This window comes from Pyxicephalus adspersus, chromosome 9, assembly GCF_032062135.1.
Source record: "Pyxicephalus adspersus chromosome 9, UCB_Pads_2.0, whole genome shotgun sequence".
Lineage (NCBI taxonomy): Eukaryota > Metazoa > Chordata > Amphibia > Anura > Pyxicephalidae > Pyxicephalus > Pyxicephalus adspersus.
Window position 1 is genome coordinate 12,235,457 of NC_092866.1, and position 19,241 is coordinate 12,254,697.

At 38.5% G+C, this 19,241-nt stretch overlaps 1 protein-coding gene and 1 long non-coding RNA gene across 2 annotated transcripts; one reads left to right on the forward strand and one right to left on the reverse strand.

Moving 5' to 3' along the window:
- Positions 1-380: 380 nt before the first annotated feature.
- DPEP1 (dipeptidase 1) lies at positions 381-16,500 on the reverse strand. The gene is made up of 10 exons (XM_072422613.1): positions 16,262-16,500; positions 14,382-14,508; positions 13,912-14,044; positions 12,591-12,741; positions 11,970-12,039; positions 9,656-9,832; positions 7,652-7,736; positions 5,447-5,522; positions 4,262-4,397; positions 381-2,097 (listed from the first exon to the last, which is right to left on the reverse strand). Exons 1-10 carry the CDS (start codon positions 16,369-16,371, stop codon positions 1,930-1,932), a joined length of 1,233 nt encoding a protein of 410 aa, XP_072278714.1. The 5' UTR covers positions 16,372-16,500; the 3' UTR covers positions 381-1,929.
- On the forward strand, positions 14,477-15,477 carry LOC140338406 (uncharacterized). Its single transcript, XR_011922248.1, has 2 exons — positions 14,477-14,877; positions 14,980-15,477. It is a non-coding gene; the product is annotated as an uncharacterized lncRNA (long non-coding RNA).
- Positions 16,501-19,241: the final 2,741 nt, after the last annotated feature.

Sequence of the window (19,241 nt, forward strand, 5' to 3'; positions counted from 1 at the left end):
TTACAGCTGCCCAGTATGTGCTAATTAATTATAGCATGTGCATTAAGGAGTGCCATGTGTACGTGCATTGTCTTATTCTGTATTCTACAGTTGAAATCCAAAAAAACCAAAAGAAAACTGACCGGCCAGTGGCCTGCATGTATGTTGGCAAATAACTAATCGCCAGGTGAATGAGCTATAAGCTTACAGAATAGAATCGCGTATCCTGCTGGAAAAATGTTTATCCGAGCCACAAGCTTTTCTGCTGCTTTCAGCCATTGAGTACATACTAGAGCCCACCTAACCCTGCTAAAATCTACTGGCTATGGGTACCCTCCATGGAATCTTTCAACCAATTACAGTGTTGTCTAAGGGCTCATTCAAACTGACAGGCACTTAACTAGGTGCAGTGATTTTTGTACTTCCTTTTTTTGCAGAGCAAGGCAATGCACATGTTGCAATATAGAGGTTCATTGGTGTACCATATAATAAGAATGACCCTGTAATGCACCCATGCATGCATTCTACGTTGCAGGCTGATGTTCAGAAGTTTACAATGCAAACACCACAAGAAAACTATTGCATTTATTAAGAGAACCCTTCTCTGTGTGTTTCTCAGCATTTTGGCTTACCAGGGCACCAAGGGCTAATTTTACAGCTAGGATTCCCTAATTGCCATTCCCCTGTCCAATGAACTGGCCACTTTGGCTCACTCATTGAACAGCAGCATTGAAAAGTGCACAGATTAGAACTTTAATCTAAATAGATATTTGTGGTAAACATTGACTATTGCAAATATTACTCGTGGAATTCATTTTAGAAAATGATGTACGTTGATTCCTAATACATAACACATCCACTAAGGGCCTACACTGACTGCCATTTATTTCTGGTGTAAAGCCTTGTTATTGTTAGTCTTTCTCAAATATTTAATGAATATGAAACAATTATAGGACAGGAATTATGGAGGGGGAAAAAACGCTCTCATAAAAGTTAGTGATTTAGCTTTGTTTCACATTTATTTTGCAGTGCATTAACACCTCACTTTTTATTTTATTTATTGCTGTCTGTGTTTGTATAAGACAAATGACGGGCTCAGCAATCCATTGCTAGTATGTGCTGTTTAGATAAAAAAAATATCAAGGTAACAGGGTATTAGTAGGATTTTCCCTTTAAAACCTGATCTGGAGACACGCTGTTAACCCTTGCCATACAGGGTATTGCTTGAACAGGAAGTTTGGGGTACAAATGACAATAAAGCTTCTTTCTATACACTGCCTGAAACTAGAAAAAAAAGTTGTATGTACTTTAATGGCTGTGCAGTGCATCATAAACCAGCTTTAATGGAAAAGTTGCTTCATGTCCATTACACAGCACATTTATAAAGAATGAGCTGCCCTGTAACAACACATGTGATAAAATGCACTAATATGTTTGAGCCCGTATTGTAAAATATTCTCAGTAATAGGGTGATCTCTAACCATTTGTGAACTGGGTATCTCCATTGTCTAGTTACGGTTTAGTTTTAGCATTTCTATTTTCTGTTCCTATTTGACTTGGAACCCTATAATCCAGCAAGTCCATAAGTATCTGCATGCATGTGCTGCAATAACAGAAGGTGAAATATTTTCAGATTTCCTTGTCCTGCACAAATACTTCCCTCCAGTCAGATGTGTTCCTGCTTTTCTAAAAGTGAAGTCCCAATATATGTTAGTTTTCTTTGGCTCTTATGTTCATATAGCAGCCTTGTAGGACAAAACACCTGATACAAAAGGACTAACCATATTAAAACCCACTCTGGAACAACATAGTCCACATTGCATGTCAAAAAAGAGGCTGTACAAAGTCCCGGCGTCCTCATTGGGTGTTTTCTTTGCACTGGTTTGTCTGTGATTACAGCATCAGTTCTTGTGCAGATGTTTTGTGCACTATGATGATTGAAATGCATTTTTACAGATAAAGGGAGAAGAACAGACAGAGAAGAAGAATTCCTTGTCCCAACAGCTGGTGGTTAGCTGCATTAGTGTTATAGCCCCAGTTAGTGTGACAGTCACTTTTAATCTCTTGATAGGCAATGGGTTCATCTTTAGGGGTATCCGCACTCATTTGAATACTTGTCTAAAAAAAAAATAATGAACAGGAATACTTTATTTTAGGCATGGCTTTAGGATTTTTTCTGCTATGTAATTGAATATCTAGTTCACCCTGATGTCTTATGTAATGTTTTTTTTTATAAACTTCTGATTGCTGTGTGTATACCTGATATATTAACTTGTATTTTTCAATGTATATTGTTTTTAATGGATAGACCACTCAACTTGTATACAGTATTGTACCCCTGAAGAAGCCCAACTGTGGCAAAACGCGTCGGGACGTATATGACCAATATAGTAATCCACACTTTTCTATTGCCAGTGCATTCATGTATAGTATGGAATATACCAGTTCTGTGAAAACAACAAAACTCGGGATATATCCATTCTTGATATGCATAATAATGTATGAATCTGATGTGTAGCAATACATACTTTATTTTCTTTATAAGCTTGAGCCTCAAACCTCTTTCTTTCTCTCTCACAACATTTTTTAACATTTATACCTTAAAGACGGTTGCTCACACACATTACTTCTGGGAAAGAGAAATCTACCTATTTGACAGATATTGCTTTAGAAAAGCTGAACTTTGGAAGAAAATGAAATTTTCATTCATGAGCTGTTACTGTCCTGCAAGGTTTAGGGTCCAATGGAAATGTACAGAACCTGTTTTCTGTTTGACGCTTCTCTGCTATTTGACCACCATGCTGCAGACAAGGCCTCAGCATCTTCACTTAAGCACACGTGCAATAATTGTCGTTGGAAAGGATCTTTCACAATCCTTTCCAGCGACAAAAGACTGCACAATGCATGAAGAAGTGTTGTACATACAGCACTGTTCTGCTCTATGGAAAGGAAGGGAAAAGAACAATGGACCCTGTTTCGGCTTCACTTTCGTTATGATTGTTCGTCATCTGTGGATCCGCCAGGACAGACGTTGGAACGACAGATGACGAGCGCTGTACACAAGCCAGATTCCCATTGGATATTAGCCCTGAGCCGATTATCAGATGAGACTCATCTGACGTGAGTACGTAGCCTTACAGTGCAAGACTAAGGATCCTGCACAGTAGAGGATGACATCCTTGACTACAGCACAGAGCAACTTATGACAGAAGATGCTGTGGACCAGTTACCTGGAGGAGTGCCCTGCAGAAGCAAGGTAAAAAGAAACGTAAACTTGCTTTTTATATTAATATTATTAAACAGTATTTATAAAGCACCAACATATTACACAGTGCTGTGCATTAAATAGGGTTGCAAATGACAGATATCTCTCCAGATTTAAACCTCGCAGTGCAGGAGTAGCCCAATGGAAACAAAGTTTTTTTTTCAATTACTGAAGTTAGGCTTTAAATAATCTCAGTAAGTAAAAAACATTTTTTTTTTAGTTTACTTGGACTAGACTTGGAAGAGTTAATATTCCTTTGTACCCACTGGAGAGCAATTTTAGTCACTTTCTTTCCTGACAGGAAATGAGAAGAAATTTCCCAATATGGGTGCAGACTGCAAATAAAACTTATCAGGTTGCATCAATAAATATCTTTGTTTCCAAATGGGTTTGGCTTTAATAATAGTATCTTTAGCCACTCTGTATTGGCCAGATAAAAACGAAACTGAGTATATAGATGTGATCTTAGTTAGAGAGAGTTACTCAAAAGTACCTTTATGGCCAACATCTTGTGAACTGCTAACTAAACGTGACGTAGTCACCCCTCCTTAATGTGATTTCTTTATAACAGGTTACTTCTATAGCTTACAAAGACGTGGACAGTTGTGCTCCTCCAACCTTAAAAAAGTAGGGAAGCCCCCTTTCTGTTCCAACATGAGGAACCTTGGGTTAAATTGGAAGGCAGGTTGTGAGCCAGGTTTTCTCATCCAACATACCATACTTTCCTAGCAAAATGGATACAAATCCACACACCCCTATCTTGAAAGCCTTCCCAGAACATTGGCTGGTATACTGTAAAAAGGGGAGATGAAACTACTCCATTATAATGGCTGTGGTTTTGCAATGGAATGTTCAACAAGCTCATGTAGGTGTTGATGCTCCTCAGGTGTCCATATAGTGCACTGATATATTAATAAAATAATTTATTCTCCCTTACTATAGAGTATGTCCCCAAGTTTTGTTGGTTTGGTAGCTGCTACTTGGCACTGAATACATTGTGCCAATTTAGAAACTAACCTGCTCCACTTCTTGGAATACTCTTATAAGGTTGTTGGCGAGGGCGGCCTTAAGTTCCTCTTCAGTCCATCCTCTTCTTAGCAGTTCAGCTACAAGATCTGGGTATTTAGATACATCGCCCAAGCCATCGGGAACTCTAAAAGGAGGAAAATATTTGGTTACACCTGAACTGAATTTATAATGTTGCCACTCCATGTCTGATACAGAAGTACGCCTGTCTTATGCTATTCATCATTTTTTTTGTTACTCATCAATCTTTTTCAGTTTAGTGTTGAGTAGACCATACATAGAAGAAGTAGAACTTCTGTGAACTGATTAATCTGATCAATTCACCTAACAATGTTGGTAAATATTGAAGGTGAAAGACGCATTGAGGATGTTATCTGAATGCATATCCTGGGCATGGTGGGTGATTTCGATTTCATTCTGAAAATGCAAGCAATCAACAGACTTAGAGGCTTTTAACCCCAAACACTCCATCTACACTATGAAGCTTAGAAAAAGTAAATGTAGGAAAAATAAACCATTCATAAGTATGATTGAACAGTTTAATTCGTTAGTGAATATTCTTGCTTAAACCCATTTGTCTCCACTTCTTTGTTCTCCATAGGTGCTAGCAAATTTATAACAACCCATTAAAATAAGTGTGATCAGGATGTGTTTCCTGGCAGTCAGGCTTCTAAAATTGAAGAACAGAGGTACTCTAATACCCTAAAAGTTCGATTCACTTAAATAGAGTAAGTGCTTTCCCCTTTCTAAAGTAGTAAAGAGCTGCAAAAACAAATCCGAAAAACACAATTTATCCCCTTTGAGGTCCTTGACTTTCTCCATTGTTAAGGTGGTGAATGTTTTTGGATAATGTATATAGTTGGGCTGATCAGCATTTTATAAATATGGTGATTGGGATGGGACATTTATACACAAAAATGGGGTTAGATATAACAATGGTGATCAGAATGAAGCAATTTTAAAAATGTGATAAACTGAAAAAAAATGTTTTTTGTGTATAAGTATTACAAGTTTCACAACCCAGTTACAAATCTTTATAAAACAGTTCAGCAACATTTGAAACTGTTCTGGAAAAGCTTTGTGATCATCCCCCAAGGGTTATTTTTGTAAACTGGGCTTGGATAGAATAACCTTCTCAACCTTTTTCCCATATAAAGCCTTCACATCGGCACTTACACTGGTACTCCATCGTAATCACCTCCAAATCCAACCGACTCATATCCAGCAATTTTCTTGATGTGATCAAAATGATCTGCAAACAACAGAAATTGTAGGAAAAATGTCATCAATGTAACCTGGAGAATTCACAAATGTCATTATTGTAACCTGGAGAATTCTCAAATGTCATTAATGTAACCTGGAGAATTCTCAAATGCCATAATGGCTACCAGTTTCAGCCAAACATTGTAGCACATTACAAAACTGATTTATCCTATTTTCTACTCGTTTAAAAGAACACTCAGAACCCATCTTTTCAACCTTACCCATCTTCTTCTGTCACCTAAACACAAAATACTTCCCACTACATATCTCCTATAGTGTGATACTTCCCACCACCTCCTAGATTGTAAGCTCTTCTGGGCAGGATCCTTTCTTCTCCTCCTGTATCACTGTCACAATAATATTATTAACCTCCCGACCGTTAAGCCCGACCTTCGTACAGGCTAAAAAAAGTTGCTGTTTTGGTTAACCCCGAGATTTTCCGTAAATTAAAATCCCCACTTACCTGGTCCCGCTGTGCTCATCCAGTGTCGTGTTCGTGTTCCTGTGTCGTCCTCCGTCGATTGTCGTCCGTCGATCTCCCTCTCCAGCGTCGGGTGCCTTCTCCTATACCAGTGGGACCGGTAAGAAGCCGGCCGGCATCTTGTTTTCCGCTGGCTGGCCGGCGGAACACAAGATGCCGGCCGGCTTCTTACCTGGTCCCGATGATCGTCCCGTGTCGTTCTCCTTCCAGCGCCGGGTGCTCTCTGAAACAAGAAGCCGGCCGGCGGAGGAAAAAAAAAGCCGGCCGGCTTCTTGTGCGTGCGTGCGCCATGACGTTGGCTCGTGTGCGGGAAAATCAAATTGAAACTCATTCATTCATTTTGTATTGGATTGGATACAGGAGTTTGTATTCAATCCAATACAAAATGAATGAATGAGTTTCAATTAAAAATAAATACAAAGTATGTATTTTGTATTGGATTGGATACAAAGAGAGTTTGAATTTTGTTCTCATTTTGTATTGGATTGAATACAAAGTCCTGTATCCAATCCAATACAAAATAATAGAAAATATATTTATGTGGTTTTGTCTATAGGTATGTGACGGACACTAGGGAGGTGATTTAGAAAAATATATTACTATACAGTATACGGAATTATCGCATTTTCAGTATTTTTCATTTATTTATGTTTTCTTGTTTAAGCTGAATTTTGTGTTTTTTCTTTAATTTTATTAAAAGTATTTTTTTTTTTTTTACATGATTGTGTGTTTTAAACATTTTTTATATTCATTATATCTACTAGACCCCTATTCGGACATATTTCTGTAAGTTACAGGTCTACAATTTAAAAAAAAAAATTTCATGAAAACCTGTAACGCTTTTGGTACAGAAATCTAGACCTCAGTGTAACGCTCAGGTGGTTAATATTAATATTAATAATAATTTTAAGTCTTGCTATGAGAACCACATGTTTCTCCTTGTGGCCAGACATATAAGCATTACGTATTTGCACATGTTTCTGGTGGTCAAGTCTATGTCCTGTAAGTCTTAACACTGGACTTCTAATATTTGCTTCCTTTTAGCTTGTAAAATATTCAGTGAAAGAGTTTTGCTATATCTGTTCATGAAAGTCACCACAACCAAGGACTGGTAAGTTGAAATGTTTTTAGGTTTAGATGAGTTTTGGCTTTTACAGTGTGCAAGTTAGCGTTTGTCATACAATTCATGGAATAATGTCTAGGGCAGCAAGGTGATATGATGTAGCATGGCACAATCATTCCCCATGGTATCCACATCTAAAACAAAATTGGCTGGAGCTGGGCCTAAATGGCAAAATCAAACTCACTTCTAGTAGCCAACCATGTGCCCATATCTGTATTGATGTTTGAAGAAAAAATACTTCCGCCATGTTTTATTCTTGTCCTTGACTTAATATCAGATAGTTCACCCTACTTTTTTTTGCAGGATATGAAATTAACAGGCAGGAAGACACATTTAAGCTAATTACATAGTTTGTGTCCCCATTGGAAAGATTTCTCATCAACTTCTGTCCTCTCCCTAGTGGGGACACATAACTCAAATACCCATGTGTTCCTCCACCAATCTGTAAGATTGTTAAGTATTTAATAAAAAATATGCAAAAATGAGTCCTGCCCCAGGTCCCTCTCTTACTTACCAGCCACGTCTGATAAAGTAGCGTTCCTGGTACATGTCACATAGGCATTAAAGAAGTTCACCATCACCAAACCTCTTTTTTGTTTCTGATAAAAGAAAAACAGAAATAAAGCCGTTTAAACATTTTTACTATTTAGTCCGACCAGGAAAATCATTATAGATTTAAAAAGTACACTTAAAGGAAAACTCCACTGTTAAGTCACAGATATAAACAAATGGGTACCAGTTCATTATCTTTTCTGCACCGTACCTATTAGTATAAAAAAGTCAACTCAAAAGTCAGAGATTTAAAGGCATTGTTGGTTATCATTATGTGAACAGTTAATGACTTCTTCAGGATTTTGTAAATACTTCTGTACACTGTTAATATTATTAACTATTTTTTAAACAGCAACAATATATTACTTAAGTGTGCCTAACCTAAATGCATGTTTTTTGGATGTGCGAGTAAAGGGGGTGAAGATTGAAGGGGAAACCCCAGCCTCCAGAGATCCTTACATTACATCCCAGGATGGTGCAGGCTGCTCCTCCGGCACAATGGGCACTGGGGTCCTTCCTCTAGTGTGAATAAACAATGCATGCCCAGAGATCTGTGCTTGTTTATTCACATTTGGAGGAAGACAGAACACCTGATCTTGTGCCTGCACAGCGGAAAATCGGGCAATATCATCAACAACCCAAGATGGCAACATGGGACATAAACACAAAGCAGTGTGGGATTTGCTAGGTGCGGTATGCACATTGATCAAGGACTTTCAACAAGTAAAAGTAAGTATTTATTTTTTTAATGCAAGTTTCACTTTAAGTGAACCTGTGGCAGGGGTATAATTTTTAAACTTTATCTATAACCAAATCTTTTTAGTTTTGTTTAGACGGAGGAAAGGTTTGCATTTTAGGCAGGTTTTATCTAAGGGATTTCCCCTCACCTCCTGTTTTTGAGATAACTTTTTACCAGACAGTAAGTGGGGAAAATAGAGAACAGTTTCTTATACTTTCCATCCTGGTATGACAATATTTTTACCAGAAAGGAAGTAAAGTAGTCTGTACAACGGACCCTCCAACTGCAGTAATGCCATTGAATAATTTTTATTACAAAAAATGTTTGGATACACTTTAAGTATTTAGAGAGCAGCAGAACAAGCAGTAAATAAAAACAAGCTCATGCTATAAAATCATAGAAGCACCAAAGTCAATCAGGTTGTTTTCTCAGCAGCTCTGCTTTCCCAGCACTCTCCTTCCAGCAGCTCAGCTCCCCATAATCTCCACTTCTATCAGTGATTTAGCTACTTTCTAATTTCAAAAAACACAAACAATTTTGACTGGTGGTAGCAAATGAAGCTAAACTGCTGAAACATTTACTTGAATTTGATCTTGAATTAGGTCCTTTTGACTCTTCAATTCTAAAGCCATAGGCATGAATATTGGCCTTCTTCTAGATCTAACAGTCTCTGCTTTTCTGTGATGGTTTTTCACAGGATTTTGGGGAGTCAATTGGAATGCATGCCCCTTAAAGCAAAAAGTCATGTTGGATGAGAAGATCTGGCTCGCAGTGGAAATGCCAGTCCATCCCATCCCTATGGAATTGTAGTCAGGGACCTTTACTTAGTTCAGTAAGGTTTAAGGTAGGGCTATGTGCAGGCCACTCAAATTCCTCTGCATCCAAATGATCCAACCAGGTCATGTTGGAGTTGTGTACAGGGGACAGTCATGGTGGAACAGGAATGATCGTCTCCAGATTGTTGTCACACAGTTGGATGAGCACACTTGTTTAATATGACTTTATATTATTTAGCATTAACTGCACTCTACACTGTAAACCTTTAGCAATAATATGTTTGGGTTCCACATACTTTTGGCAATAATGTGTATATCTAAACCACTAGTGGCTGGATTGACCATTTATACTATAATCAAAGCTTGTTTTTACTTGATCTTACATGTGGACCACTCCATGAAATTCTCATGAGATATCAGATGAACATGTAGCTTTGTTTCTTTCACCTACCACAATCCTGAGTACATCATCCGGCACGTTCCTTTTATGTTTGCACAATTCGTAGGCGGATGAGTGGCTGAATATCAAAGGAGCCTTGGAAACCTCTAAAGCATCTCTCATTGTCTTCTCCGACACATGGGCCAAGTCAATGATCATTCCAAGGCGGTTCATCTCTAGTACTACATTCTGCAGGGAGAATAGAAGTCCGTAAGGATCATAAAATGTATCATAGACCTGCCACAGAGGTCAGCGCTCTAAAATTTAGTAGCCCATCCTCCCTGTATATATCAAGAACATTCAGATGGACTTTTGGGCATTTAGTGGGGGAAGAATTTTTCTGCAAAGGTCCATTACACCCCATGTATAGCCAGACCTATAACTATGTTATCCCGAAAGGTTCCTTGCTAATTGGAAAACATTAGCTTTGACTTGGGGAGGGGGTAGGGTGTTAGACCTCTGCAAGGGGATCATTGCCACCACACAGAAAGTAAAGTAGCAATTACCATTCTGTATACCATGATAGCAGAGGACAAGATTTGCTGCTTAGGCATTCATAAAAAATTAACTGTAAGACTTTGCACACTGTTGTTTTGATGGACTGGTACCTCATTAAAATTAAAAGTTCAGGTGGCCTTTAAAATCTTTAAGTTATGAAAAATATCAAAAATAAAAAAAATAAAAAATCTTTATTTATGAAGGTTATTTGGCAATCAGCGAGGGCCATCTGTTTTTCCAAATGTTTATGCTTTTTTATCATTGTACAAACATAATTCTGCAGAATTTCAGCATGAATCCCATAACTGTTGAGATGATGAGAGGTTACAATTAAAGTTGGTGTTTCCAATTCGGGTTGTCCTTATATTCGACCCGAATATGGCTGTTCGAATTTGGATAGACCCGACCCGAAAAACACAGTGTTCGACGGTAAAAATTCCGGGAAACAAAATGATAAAAAATGTGTTTAAAAAAAAAAATTATTTTAATGAAATTTATTAAATGTTTGTGTTTTTTTAACTATTTTTTTTACAGGTTATCCCACAATGACATTATGATTCCCTGGCTGTGCAGCCGTGGGAATCCTGTCATTGCGGGATCTCCAGGCACTATGGGTGATGAATGGGGACTTGTCCACATTCATCACCTGTAGTGCCCAGGGTTCTTGGATAGAGGTTCTATCATAGGATAGAGGTTCTTGGATAGAGGTTCTACATAGTACAGCGCTGCAACAGCGATCGCTGTTCCCACACTGTGCTACTACTCTGTGTTCTTGGATAGAGTTTCTCTATCCGAAAACACAGGTCACTTACAGGTGATGAATGGGGACAAGTCCCCGTTCATCACCTATAGTTCTTGGATAGAGAAACTCTATCCAAGAATACATAGTAGTAGCACAGCGCAGCAACAGCAATCGCTGTTGCAGCGCTGTACTATGGGTTCTTGGATAGGGAAACATTTTTTCAAGAACACATGCAACTTGTAAAGAGCTGCAAGAGCAATCTGATTGCTCTTGCAGCCCTTAAAAGACCCTAAAAAAAACCAAATTCTCGCACCATTGACTTCAATGGTGTTTAAATTCGGCATTTGATCACCCGGACAATTCCGATGAAATAGCTGTCGAATCGAATAGTGAGATATTCGACCGACACTAGTCACAACATTCCACGCGATAAATTTTGTTTGGTTCCCATGTATAAGCTAAAGGAATATCTGCCAGTTTCTAACTACACCACTAATAAAACTAGATAACTAAAGTATTCCGATTATGAAATAAATTCTAACTGTGTAGTTTTTGTAACAGAATCTACTTTCAGCTGGCCAATCTAATTGTGATCTTCGCCTAGTATAGAACATCTGTTCTGAGCATGGGGGAGTCTGGCCAGTGTTTTCGCACTTTGCTAAAGTTGTTTGTGCTTTTCTGTGCCACTGAAAATCATTTCATTTCTAGCCCTGATAGCACAGGGAGGGAGAAAACTGTTGAATTTTTTTCAGCATTTACCCTGTTGTGTTGTACTGATGGTTATGGCTCCTTGATGGGAAAAATGACCATGAAATGACCATGGACACTCAGTAACTTGAAGTAAGCTATGACTGCAACAGGTCCTGCTGGGAAAGGCCATACTTAACAATGGGGTTAGTGCAAATTAATTTGAATAATAATACTGTTACTTGGTGGATTGTGGTTTTATCCCACATGGCAAATACAACGATTCCCACAGAGTGCTGTATAAGTAACCTTTATATCTTACTTCTGTGAAAAGTCCTGAAGACACAGGACATTCCCATTTCTAATTCAATAAGTTGTTCTGTATTCTTTCATTATTACCTTCCCAAAGGCAGAGAGTCCATTGCTTTTTGCGGGATCTTTTCCATCATCCACCAGCCAGTTATCCACCCTACGTACATGGAACAGAGAAGGTAGGCTTGTTAGGAAAAATAAATAATGATTCAGGTTTATCCCAGTCCAAATTTGTGTCCATTCAAAGATTGCTAGGGCCGCTTCACATATTAACAATGTGTTACAAACACAAATAGGAGGATGCAGGAAGTGACGTGTAGCGTAGAACAATCCACGATCACTGAATGACCGTACACACAATAGATAGCGAACGATCATCACCCAATCAGATCCGCCGGGATGGTCGTTCGTTTCCAGGGACATTCCTCGTTCATTAGCGTCATTGGCCAGTCGTTGTGCAATTTGTTTGTTACCGATTATTGGACGATCGGTCGTTGGTCAATCGTTTCCAACGATAATTATTGCACGTGTGTACGTAGCCTAAGTCAAAATCCAGCCCAAAGTATCATCTTTAGTCCTTGAGATTATCAAGGTTATCTGTAACTCTTTTAGTCCAAGCCTTCTTATCTACACTGCATAAAAGCTTCCAACATGCTGTGCACCATATCACTCCACACTTTACTACACGCATTTTTTAAAGGATCTTACCATGGTGTGTTACAGCTGTGTGTTAATGTCATATAACGCACTCCCAGGTTATAGAAGGTACGCAAGACCCCCAGGCTGCTGTCAATTGAATGTCCTCCTTCCACACCAATCAGACTGGCCACCTTCTTAGCTTGGAAGGCCTCAAGGATGCCTACAGAAGGGAAATTTGTAAATGTGCTATTGAAGTCTCTTTTGGATAATAAGACAATTGTATAATAATACCATTTGGAACATTTGGACAGGAAACTGAGGATGCATCCAGCTGTGATCATTTAAAATGAACCCATAATCTTCATGAACATAAAGATAAAACCGATCATTTTCAACCCAGTGAAAGTGAACCTACAATCTGCTGTCATAAAGAAAACCCTAACAGTGATCATGTGTAGAGGATCCCTTCTTAGAACATGTAAAGATGAACTCATCCCCAGTCATGTGTAGATGATCCCACCTCTGTTAATGTGAAAATGTATCCATCTCAGATCTTATGAAGATGAACCTACCTCCTATCTCATGATAATTAATCCATCTCCAATCATTTGAAGAAGAATCCATCTCTGGTTATGTGAAGTTGAACCCATATGCAACCAAGTAAAGATGAACCCACCTCTGATAATGTGAACATTAGCCCATCTCTGATAATTTGAAGTTGATCCCATCACATATATTGTACAAATCAACCCAGCTTTGATAATGTGTTAATGAACCCCCGGCCGAATTTTTGAAGATGAACCCACTTCCTATCACATGCAAATGAACCCATCTCCAATAATGAAGAGAAGAAGAAACGATCTTTGATCATGTGAAAATGAATCCACCACCTATCACGTGAAGATGAACCCATCTCCGATCATGTGAAGTTGAATCCATCTATGATAATGGGAAAATGATTCCATCTCTGATAATTTGAACATGTACCCATCTCAGACCTTTTGATGATAAATCCACCTCCTATCACCCAAATGAACCCGTCCCCAATCCTTTGAAGAAGAACCCATCTCTGATCATGTGAGGATGAATCAATCTTCAATGAAGTGAAGATAAACCCACCTCTGTGAAAATGAACCAATCTCTGCTCTGAACCACAGCACTGTACATTAAATATATATGAGATATTGACCCCTATGGGTCAAGTTCGATCTCAATAAACATCTCATATTTGCTTTATTTTATTATTTATGTTTGATGGGTGCAGAAAATACCTACCAGAAACCCTACCAGCAATGGAAAGCATCAATTATCTCTTATGGCAGATTTACTTTAAAGAGGATAACTGGTTAAAAGCCCACCATTCCTATGTGACCTGAACCAGACCCCTCACCTGCCGCGCTGCCCACACACAGGAATGCCTCTGGATATTTCTGACACATGCGATGGACGATGTCTATCTGCTCCAATGTCCTTTTCACAGCATCCTTGCCTTGTGTGTCACAGGGGACATACGCCGCCCAAAACTACAAGAGAACAAAACAGATCTATAGATGTTTATGTATCTAATGATTGGAATTTAAAGAGACCCTGTATGCAGTAACACCCTTCCAGTGGGCAGCATGTTAAATCTTGTTGAGCTCTGGGTGCCACCTGAGACCTCCCTGGGTAACACATTTTTCCCAAAGAAGGGCTTATTGTCTTTGGGTTAAACTTCTTGGATGGATGGAGAACCTAGGAGGGTCTGGAACAATCAAAATTTATACCACACTTTATTTTCTCTGGATTGTTATTCTGTAATACACTACATTTTTTTGTTTTTAGCTTCTTGATATGCTTTCCTTTTCAAGCAGCACGACTCACCTGTCCGCCCACCTTTCCCTCTCTGAGTTTGGGAATGTTGGTGTGGGTGCCATTTAGAGTATAAAGGTCCACTGTACTCAGCCGGTTATTGAACTTATCCAGGAGCTGCCAGGGAAGATCATTGTGACTGTGTAGGGAAAGACACATATACACGTTAATTAAAATCTGTTAGACTGGACACCATGTTAAGTTTGAGAAATACATTAAGCTCTTTGATCTGTTGAAAATGTCTGAATATCTGTGTCCTGCTCATCCGCACTGGGAGAGGAAGAAGCAGTACTATGAGCTTATCAAGTTCCATGTACTGGCATAACAGTGAGCAGAAGACTATATCTCATCTATGAATACAGCTAGTGACCACGTGACACTGAAAAAAAGAGGTAAATAGATGCCAGACAACATATCGCAGCATTACAAGGGAAACAGGAGAGCAAATTTAGGATCTCAGACCATTAACTGGAAACTGAAAAAGCACAAAAAGTCCCAAGTCTTTATGGTAAGCTGCACAGTACTTATAAATACTTTAATTTACACTAATTAAAATCAATTAGTATGTTTAATTTTAGATTTTAAATTGGGCTTTAATTTCATTTTACAGGAAATAACAAGGGCAGGGCAGTTCGGGCAACTGCAACACATTATCTGCACATGCTGAAAGTGTCCATAGCCGGTAAAAAAGGCAGCCACCATATCTAAAGAGTGGAAAACTGAGATTTATTTCATTCTTGTTCTTGGGATTAAAGGAGCTGCTCTGAAGACCATATACAAAAACAAATCATTGCAACAGTCCATCATTCTGAAGAATTCTTCATAATGTAATAGAATAACAGGGGATACAGCTGCAATTCAATAATACTTTTGGACTTATAAAAGGGGCTGAGCAAAAAAAAAAAAAAAATCAAGAGGACATCACAGATAAATGATAGTGAACTGATTCAGTCTGGAGTGATTCAGGCCATTGGTGTTGGTCCGCATTCCCTAATGCAGTCCCAATGCAATAATAAAGCAATTTGCCTTCTGTCTTATGGCTTCAATCAAAACTGCATTGGTGCATGCTTAGAAAAAAAAGGCAAGTTACATTTTTTTCATGTTCCAATACATTATAGTGCATCTGCTTGACCAGCCCCCCACTTTCTAAATTTTGTAAATCATAGGATACAATTAATCACATCAGGTCCTCACAGTGCAAATCACATTCCTGCTGCACCTTGGGTATTAGAGATTTTTGAGCACCTAGGAGGCAGCGCTGGCATCAGCTATACTGCCAGGTCCTAAAGTAAGTCATTTTATATTATTTATTTATTTATTTATTTAGTTGTTTAGCTATAAGCTAGCACGGTGGCCCAGAGGTAGCACTTTGGCCTTTGCAGCACTGGGTCCCAGGTTCAAATCCTGGCCAGGACACTATCTGCATGGAGTTTTTAGGTTCTTCCTGTCTTTGTGATCATTTCCTCCAACATTCCAAAAACATGCAGTTAGGTTAATTAGCTTTCACCCAAAATTGACCTTAGACTGTAATAAAGACATATAAATATGGTAGAGACATTAGATTCTGAGCCCCATTGAGGGACAACTAGTGATATGACTATGGACTTTGGACGGGGTTTTGGAATATGCTGACGCTAAATAAATATTTTGTAATGTTAATAGTTTCCTAAATTGAAATAGTGGGGGCTGAAAGATCAGTGGACCCTCCACATTTATGGAAGGTCGATTTTTATTGAAAAAACATGGATCCATAACACATGCCAGCAATTTTCCTTAATTTAAATGTGTTAAGCCTTCATGTAAAGTAAAATTGGTCATTAAAAGAACAAAAGCAAAACCGGCTTTTTTAAATCTTAGGTTGGACTTTATCATGTTACAATGTCAGCACTCACCCATCTATGACAGGGACCTGCTCCATTATTCTCAACGCCTCAGCTCGGTCTGCTTGTGCCACCGTCACACATCCACATAGCAGCAGTGCCAATATCCTGAGGAAAGCCATTGGGTTTGTGGTGCCCGGTGTCTCCTTTCTGATGGAGCTCCCAGTTCCCGTACTTAGAGACAAATGTCTTGGCCCTCCAGGTCTTTATCCTTGGCCCCGTTACCCGAACACTTAGTAGATGATTGCCGATAAGCTTGACACCTTTATATATCCTGTACAGAAGAATTAATCAGTAACCTAATCTCGGGTCATCAAGCACTCCAACAGAAGTACAGTTGCAGTAAAAACTTGGAATGCCATGAGAGGACACTTGTACCATTTACAACCAGCACATTATGATTAAAGAAGCAATATCAAAAAAAAAATATTGTATTGCAAAAAACATTGGCTCTGATTTATTAAAGCTCTCCATAGCCGGAGAGGATACAATTTCATCAGTAAAGCAGGGTGATCCAGCAAACCTGGAATGGATTTCCTGGAAGTCATTAGCTATTTGTAAGCAAATGTTTTCAATTCTGAACCAGAACAATTCCAGGTTTGCTGGATCACACAGCTTCACTGATGAAAGTGCATCCTCTCCAGCCTTGGAGAGCTTTAATAAATAAGAGCCATTGAATACAATCATTCACCTAATACTTTTCTTTTGTTTTTGTTTTTTGTAGAGACTAGGTAATTTAACCACCTGATTGTGTCCTATGTTTTGGGGGGACTTGCTGTATTACAAGAGCCTCACACTCTCCTGGCTGGATTTTTAATCTAGAAAATGTAACAGGAGCATATGAAACACATAAGTGGGACAGGAACACCCAAGGGGCATGGTAAAAAAGTTTAATAGATTATGGAACTGAGATCTCACTGTAGTTTTTAATGTGTGGATCAGGGACTGATCCTATACACCAGACTTCTTGTATACCCAAAATGTCACTGCTCCTTATACAGAACATTTAATGATAGTGTTTATTATTTGGGTTCTTGCTATTTCTCAAAAGTGTAAGTAACAGGGGTCAGGACAAACTATACCACTACCAGAACCATTTGCATTTCTTGGTTTTCCTAAGGACAATCGTGCATAACAGTTGGTATTGGGTTTTCTCCTGAAATGTTGTCTGCACAAAGTACTTCTGTGAACAAACAACTCCATCTTTGATTCATCAGTCTATAGCACATTGTTCCAAATGGTCTAGTCCAGTGGTCACCAACCAGTGGTCCGCAAAAAAAATCTTTGTATTGCACTAAATTCACTAACTGTACTAGAGATGGAAAAACAATGGAGGCGCAGCGTGACGTCAGTTTAGTGTTAAGTTGTATGAGGCGACCATTGCCAAGCCATACACTTCAGTATTGCCTCCACCATTACAACAGTCACCCTGCTCCGCCAATACCGATTATCATCTGATTGTTTTATTTTATTTGTTTATTTCTCAGATGCTCTTTTAGATAAGTATGACCTTACCTGTGTATTTTCATTAACTGTTATATTTATTGGTATCAAATGGTTTGACTTTAATAACTATCATTTCTTGTTTGGTCTTAGATTGGAATGAAATAAACCCATAATGAGTGAGAAAAAGCAAACAAATATTTTGCATTTCCTTAGTAATACCAAAGATAATACAACTAATGATAATAGTAACAATAGTAATACTTCACTTACCCGTGAGCTGATCAATGAATGAGAGCCGCCACAGTCCTTGTCAGCACCATTAGTATAATCATTATTTTACAAATGTATTTATCGTTTGAAAAAAAATCATATTAATGGTCCATGGGACTTAAAATTATGAATTTAGTGGTCTGTGAGGTCCGAAAGGTTGGTGACCGCTGGTCTAGTCTTTGTCTAGTGGCACACTGTGGTCTTGTTCTGATCTTTTTAGATGCTAACATTTTTTATGGCACCTCTGTCATGCATGTTGTATCAGGTTCATTCGCCTTCTGACTGTAGATGTACATATTTTGGCTTAAACTGTTGCAGGAGTTACCTGCAGGTCCCGCTCTATAATTATTGGGTTATAGAGACTTCTTGTATATTCAAATGGTCAGCTCTTGAACTGAATTTTCTGGGTTGATCAGACCTGGATAAATAGGTGGTCATCGCTAGACTACTGTACTTGTAGACTATTTTTCTTAAAGTCAGGTTATTGAGTTCAAATAATTTGCTAATCTTTTTAAAATCTATTGCCTGACACATCGACAACCTTTCTGAGTGCATCTTTCGATCTTGGGGTGATAATAGACACACATCAATGGCAAAAACAAAATCTCACCAGCAAACTCCCATAAGAGTTCCATATTATTGGCACCTAATTTGGAACATCTGATTCCAATTTTATGAAGTGGTGGTAAATGTACACATGCCAAATCCACATTTTTAATAATTTAAGTAAAGGTAACCAATACATTGTGTTATTTTGCCTGTCATATGTCACCTACCACCATCACCATCATATGGGGTAAAGAGTCCTTAGCCATGTGTAAGCTCTGACAAAAGTGAAATGGAGCCAACAAAAGAATATTTTGGAGGCATGTGAAACGAAAGGCTGGTGCACTGAACAAGAGGAAGGGGGGAGTAGTTGGGGGTGAATGTTTTTTATTTAACCAAACCCAGTACTTGGCCTGTACATGAAAACTAAAACTATAAGGCAGAAGTCCTTGCAAACAATACAATAAAATACACTACATACTAATCTTCTTCATACAGCAGAATGGGAATGGGAGGTCAGTTTGACTGCCATACACCAGTAACATTGGAAAATAGGCTTGAAAAGTCAGTTATTGCTGGAAATTGTAAATGTGTTCCTTTATAATTGGTTATCAGTAGACTATCCTTTATTAGCAAATCCTCATTTTTTCCTGTAGCTTCTGATTAGACATATGCAGAGATTTGGAGGTAAACTCAACCCTTGTCTTTATTGTAAACAGGTTTGAATCTT

What these genes read in the sequence shown, in the direction of transcription:
- DPEP1 (XM_072422613.1), bottom strand. Translation starts at nt 16,371, where the DNA reads ATGGCTTTCCTCAGGATATTGGCACTGCTGCTATGTGGATGTGTGACG. An exon ending in CACAGCTGTAACACACCATG is followed by an intron (nt 12,040 to 12,590) that starts GTAAGATCCTTT and finishes CCATGTACGTAG; the next exon opens with GGTGGATAACTGGCTGGTGG. An exon ending in GACTCTCTGCCTTTGGGAAG is followed by an intron (nt 9,833 to 11,969) that starts GTAATAATGAAA and finishes TTCTCCCTGCAG; the next exon opens with AATGTAGTACTAGAGATGAA.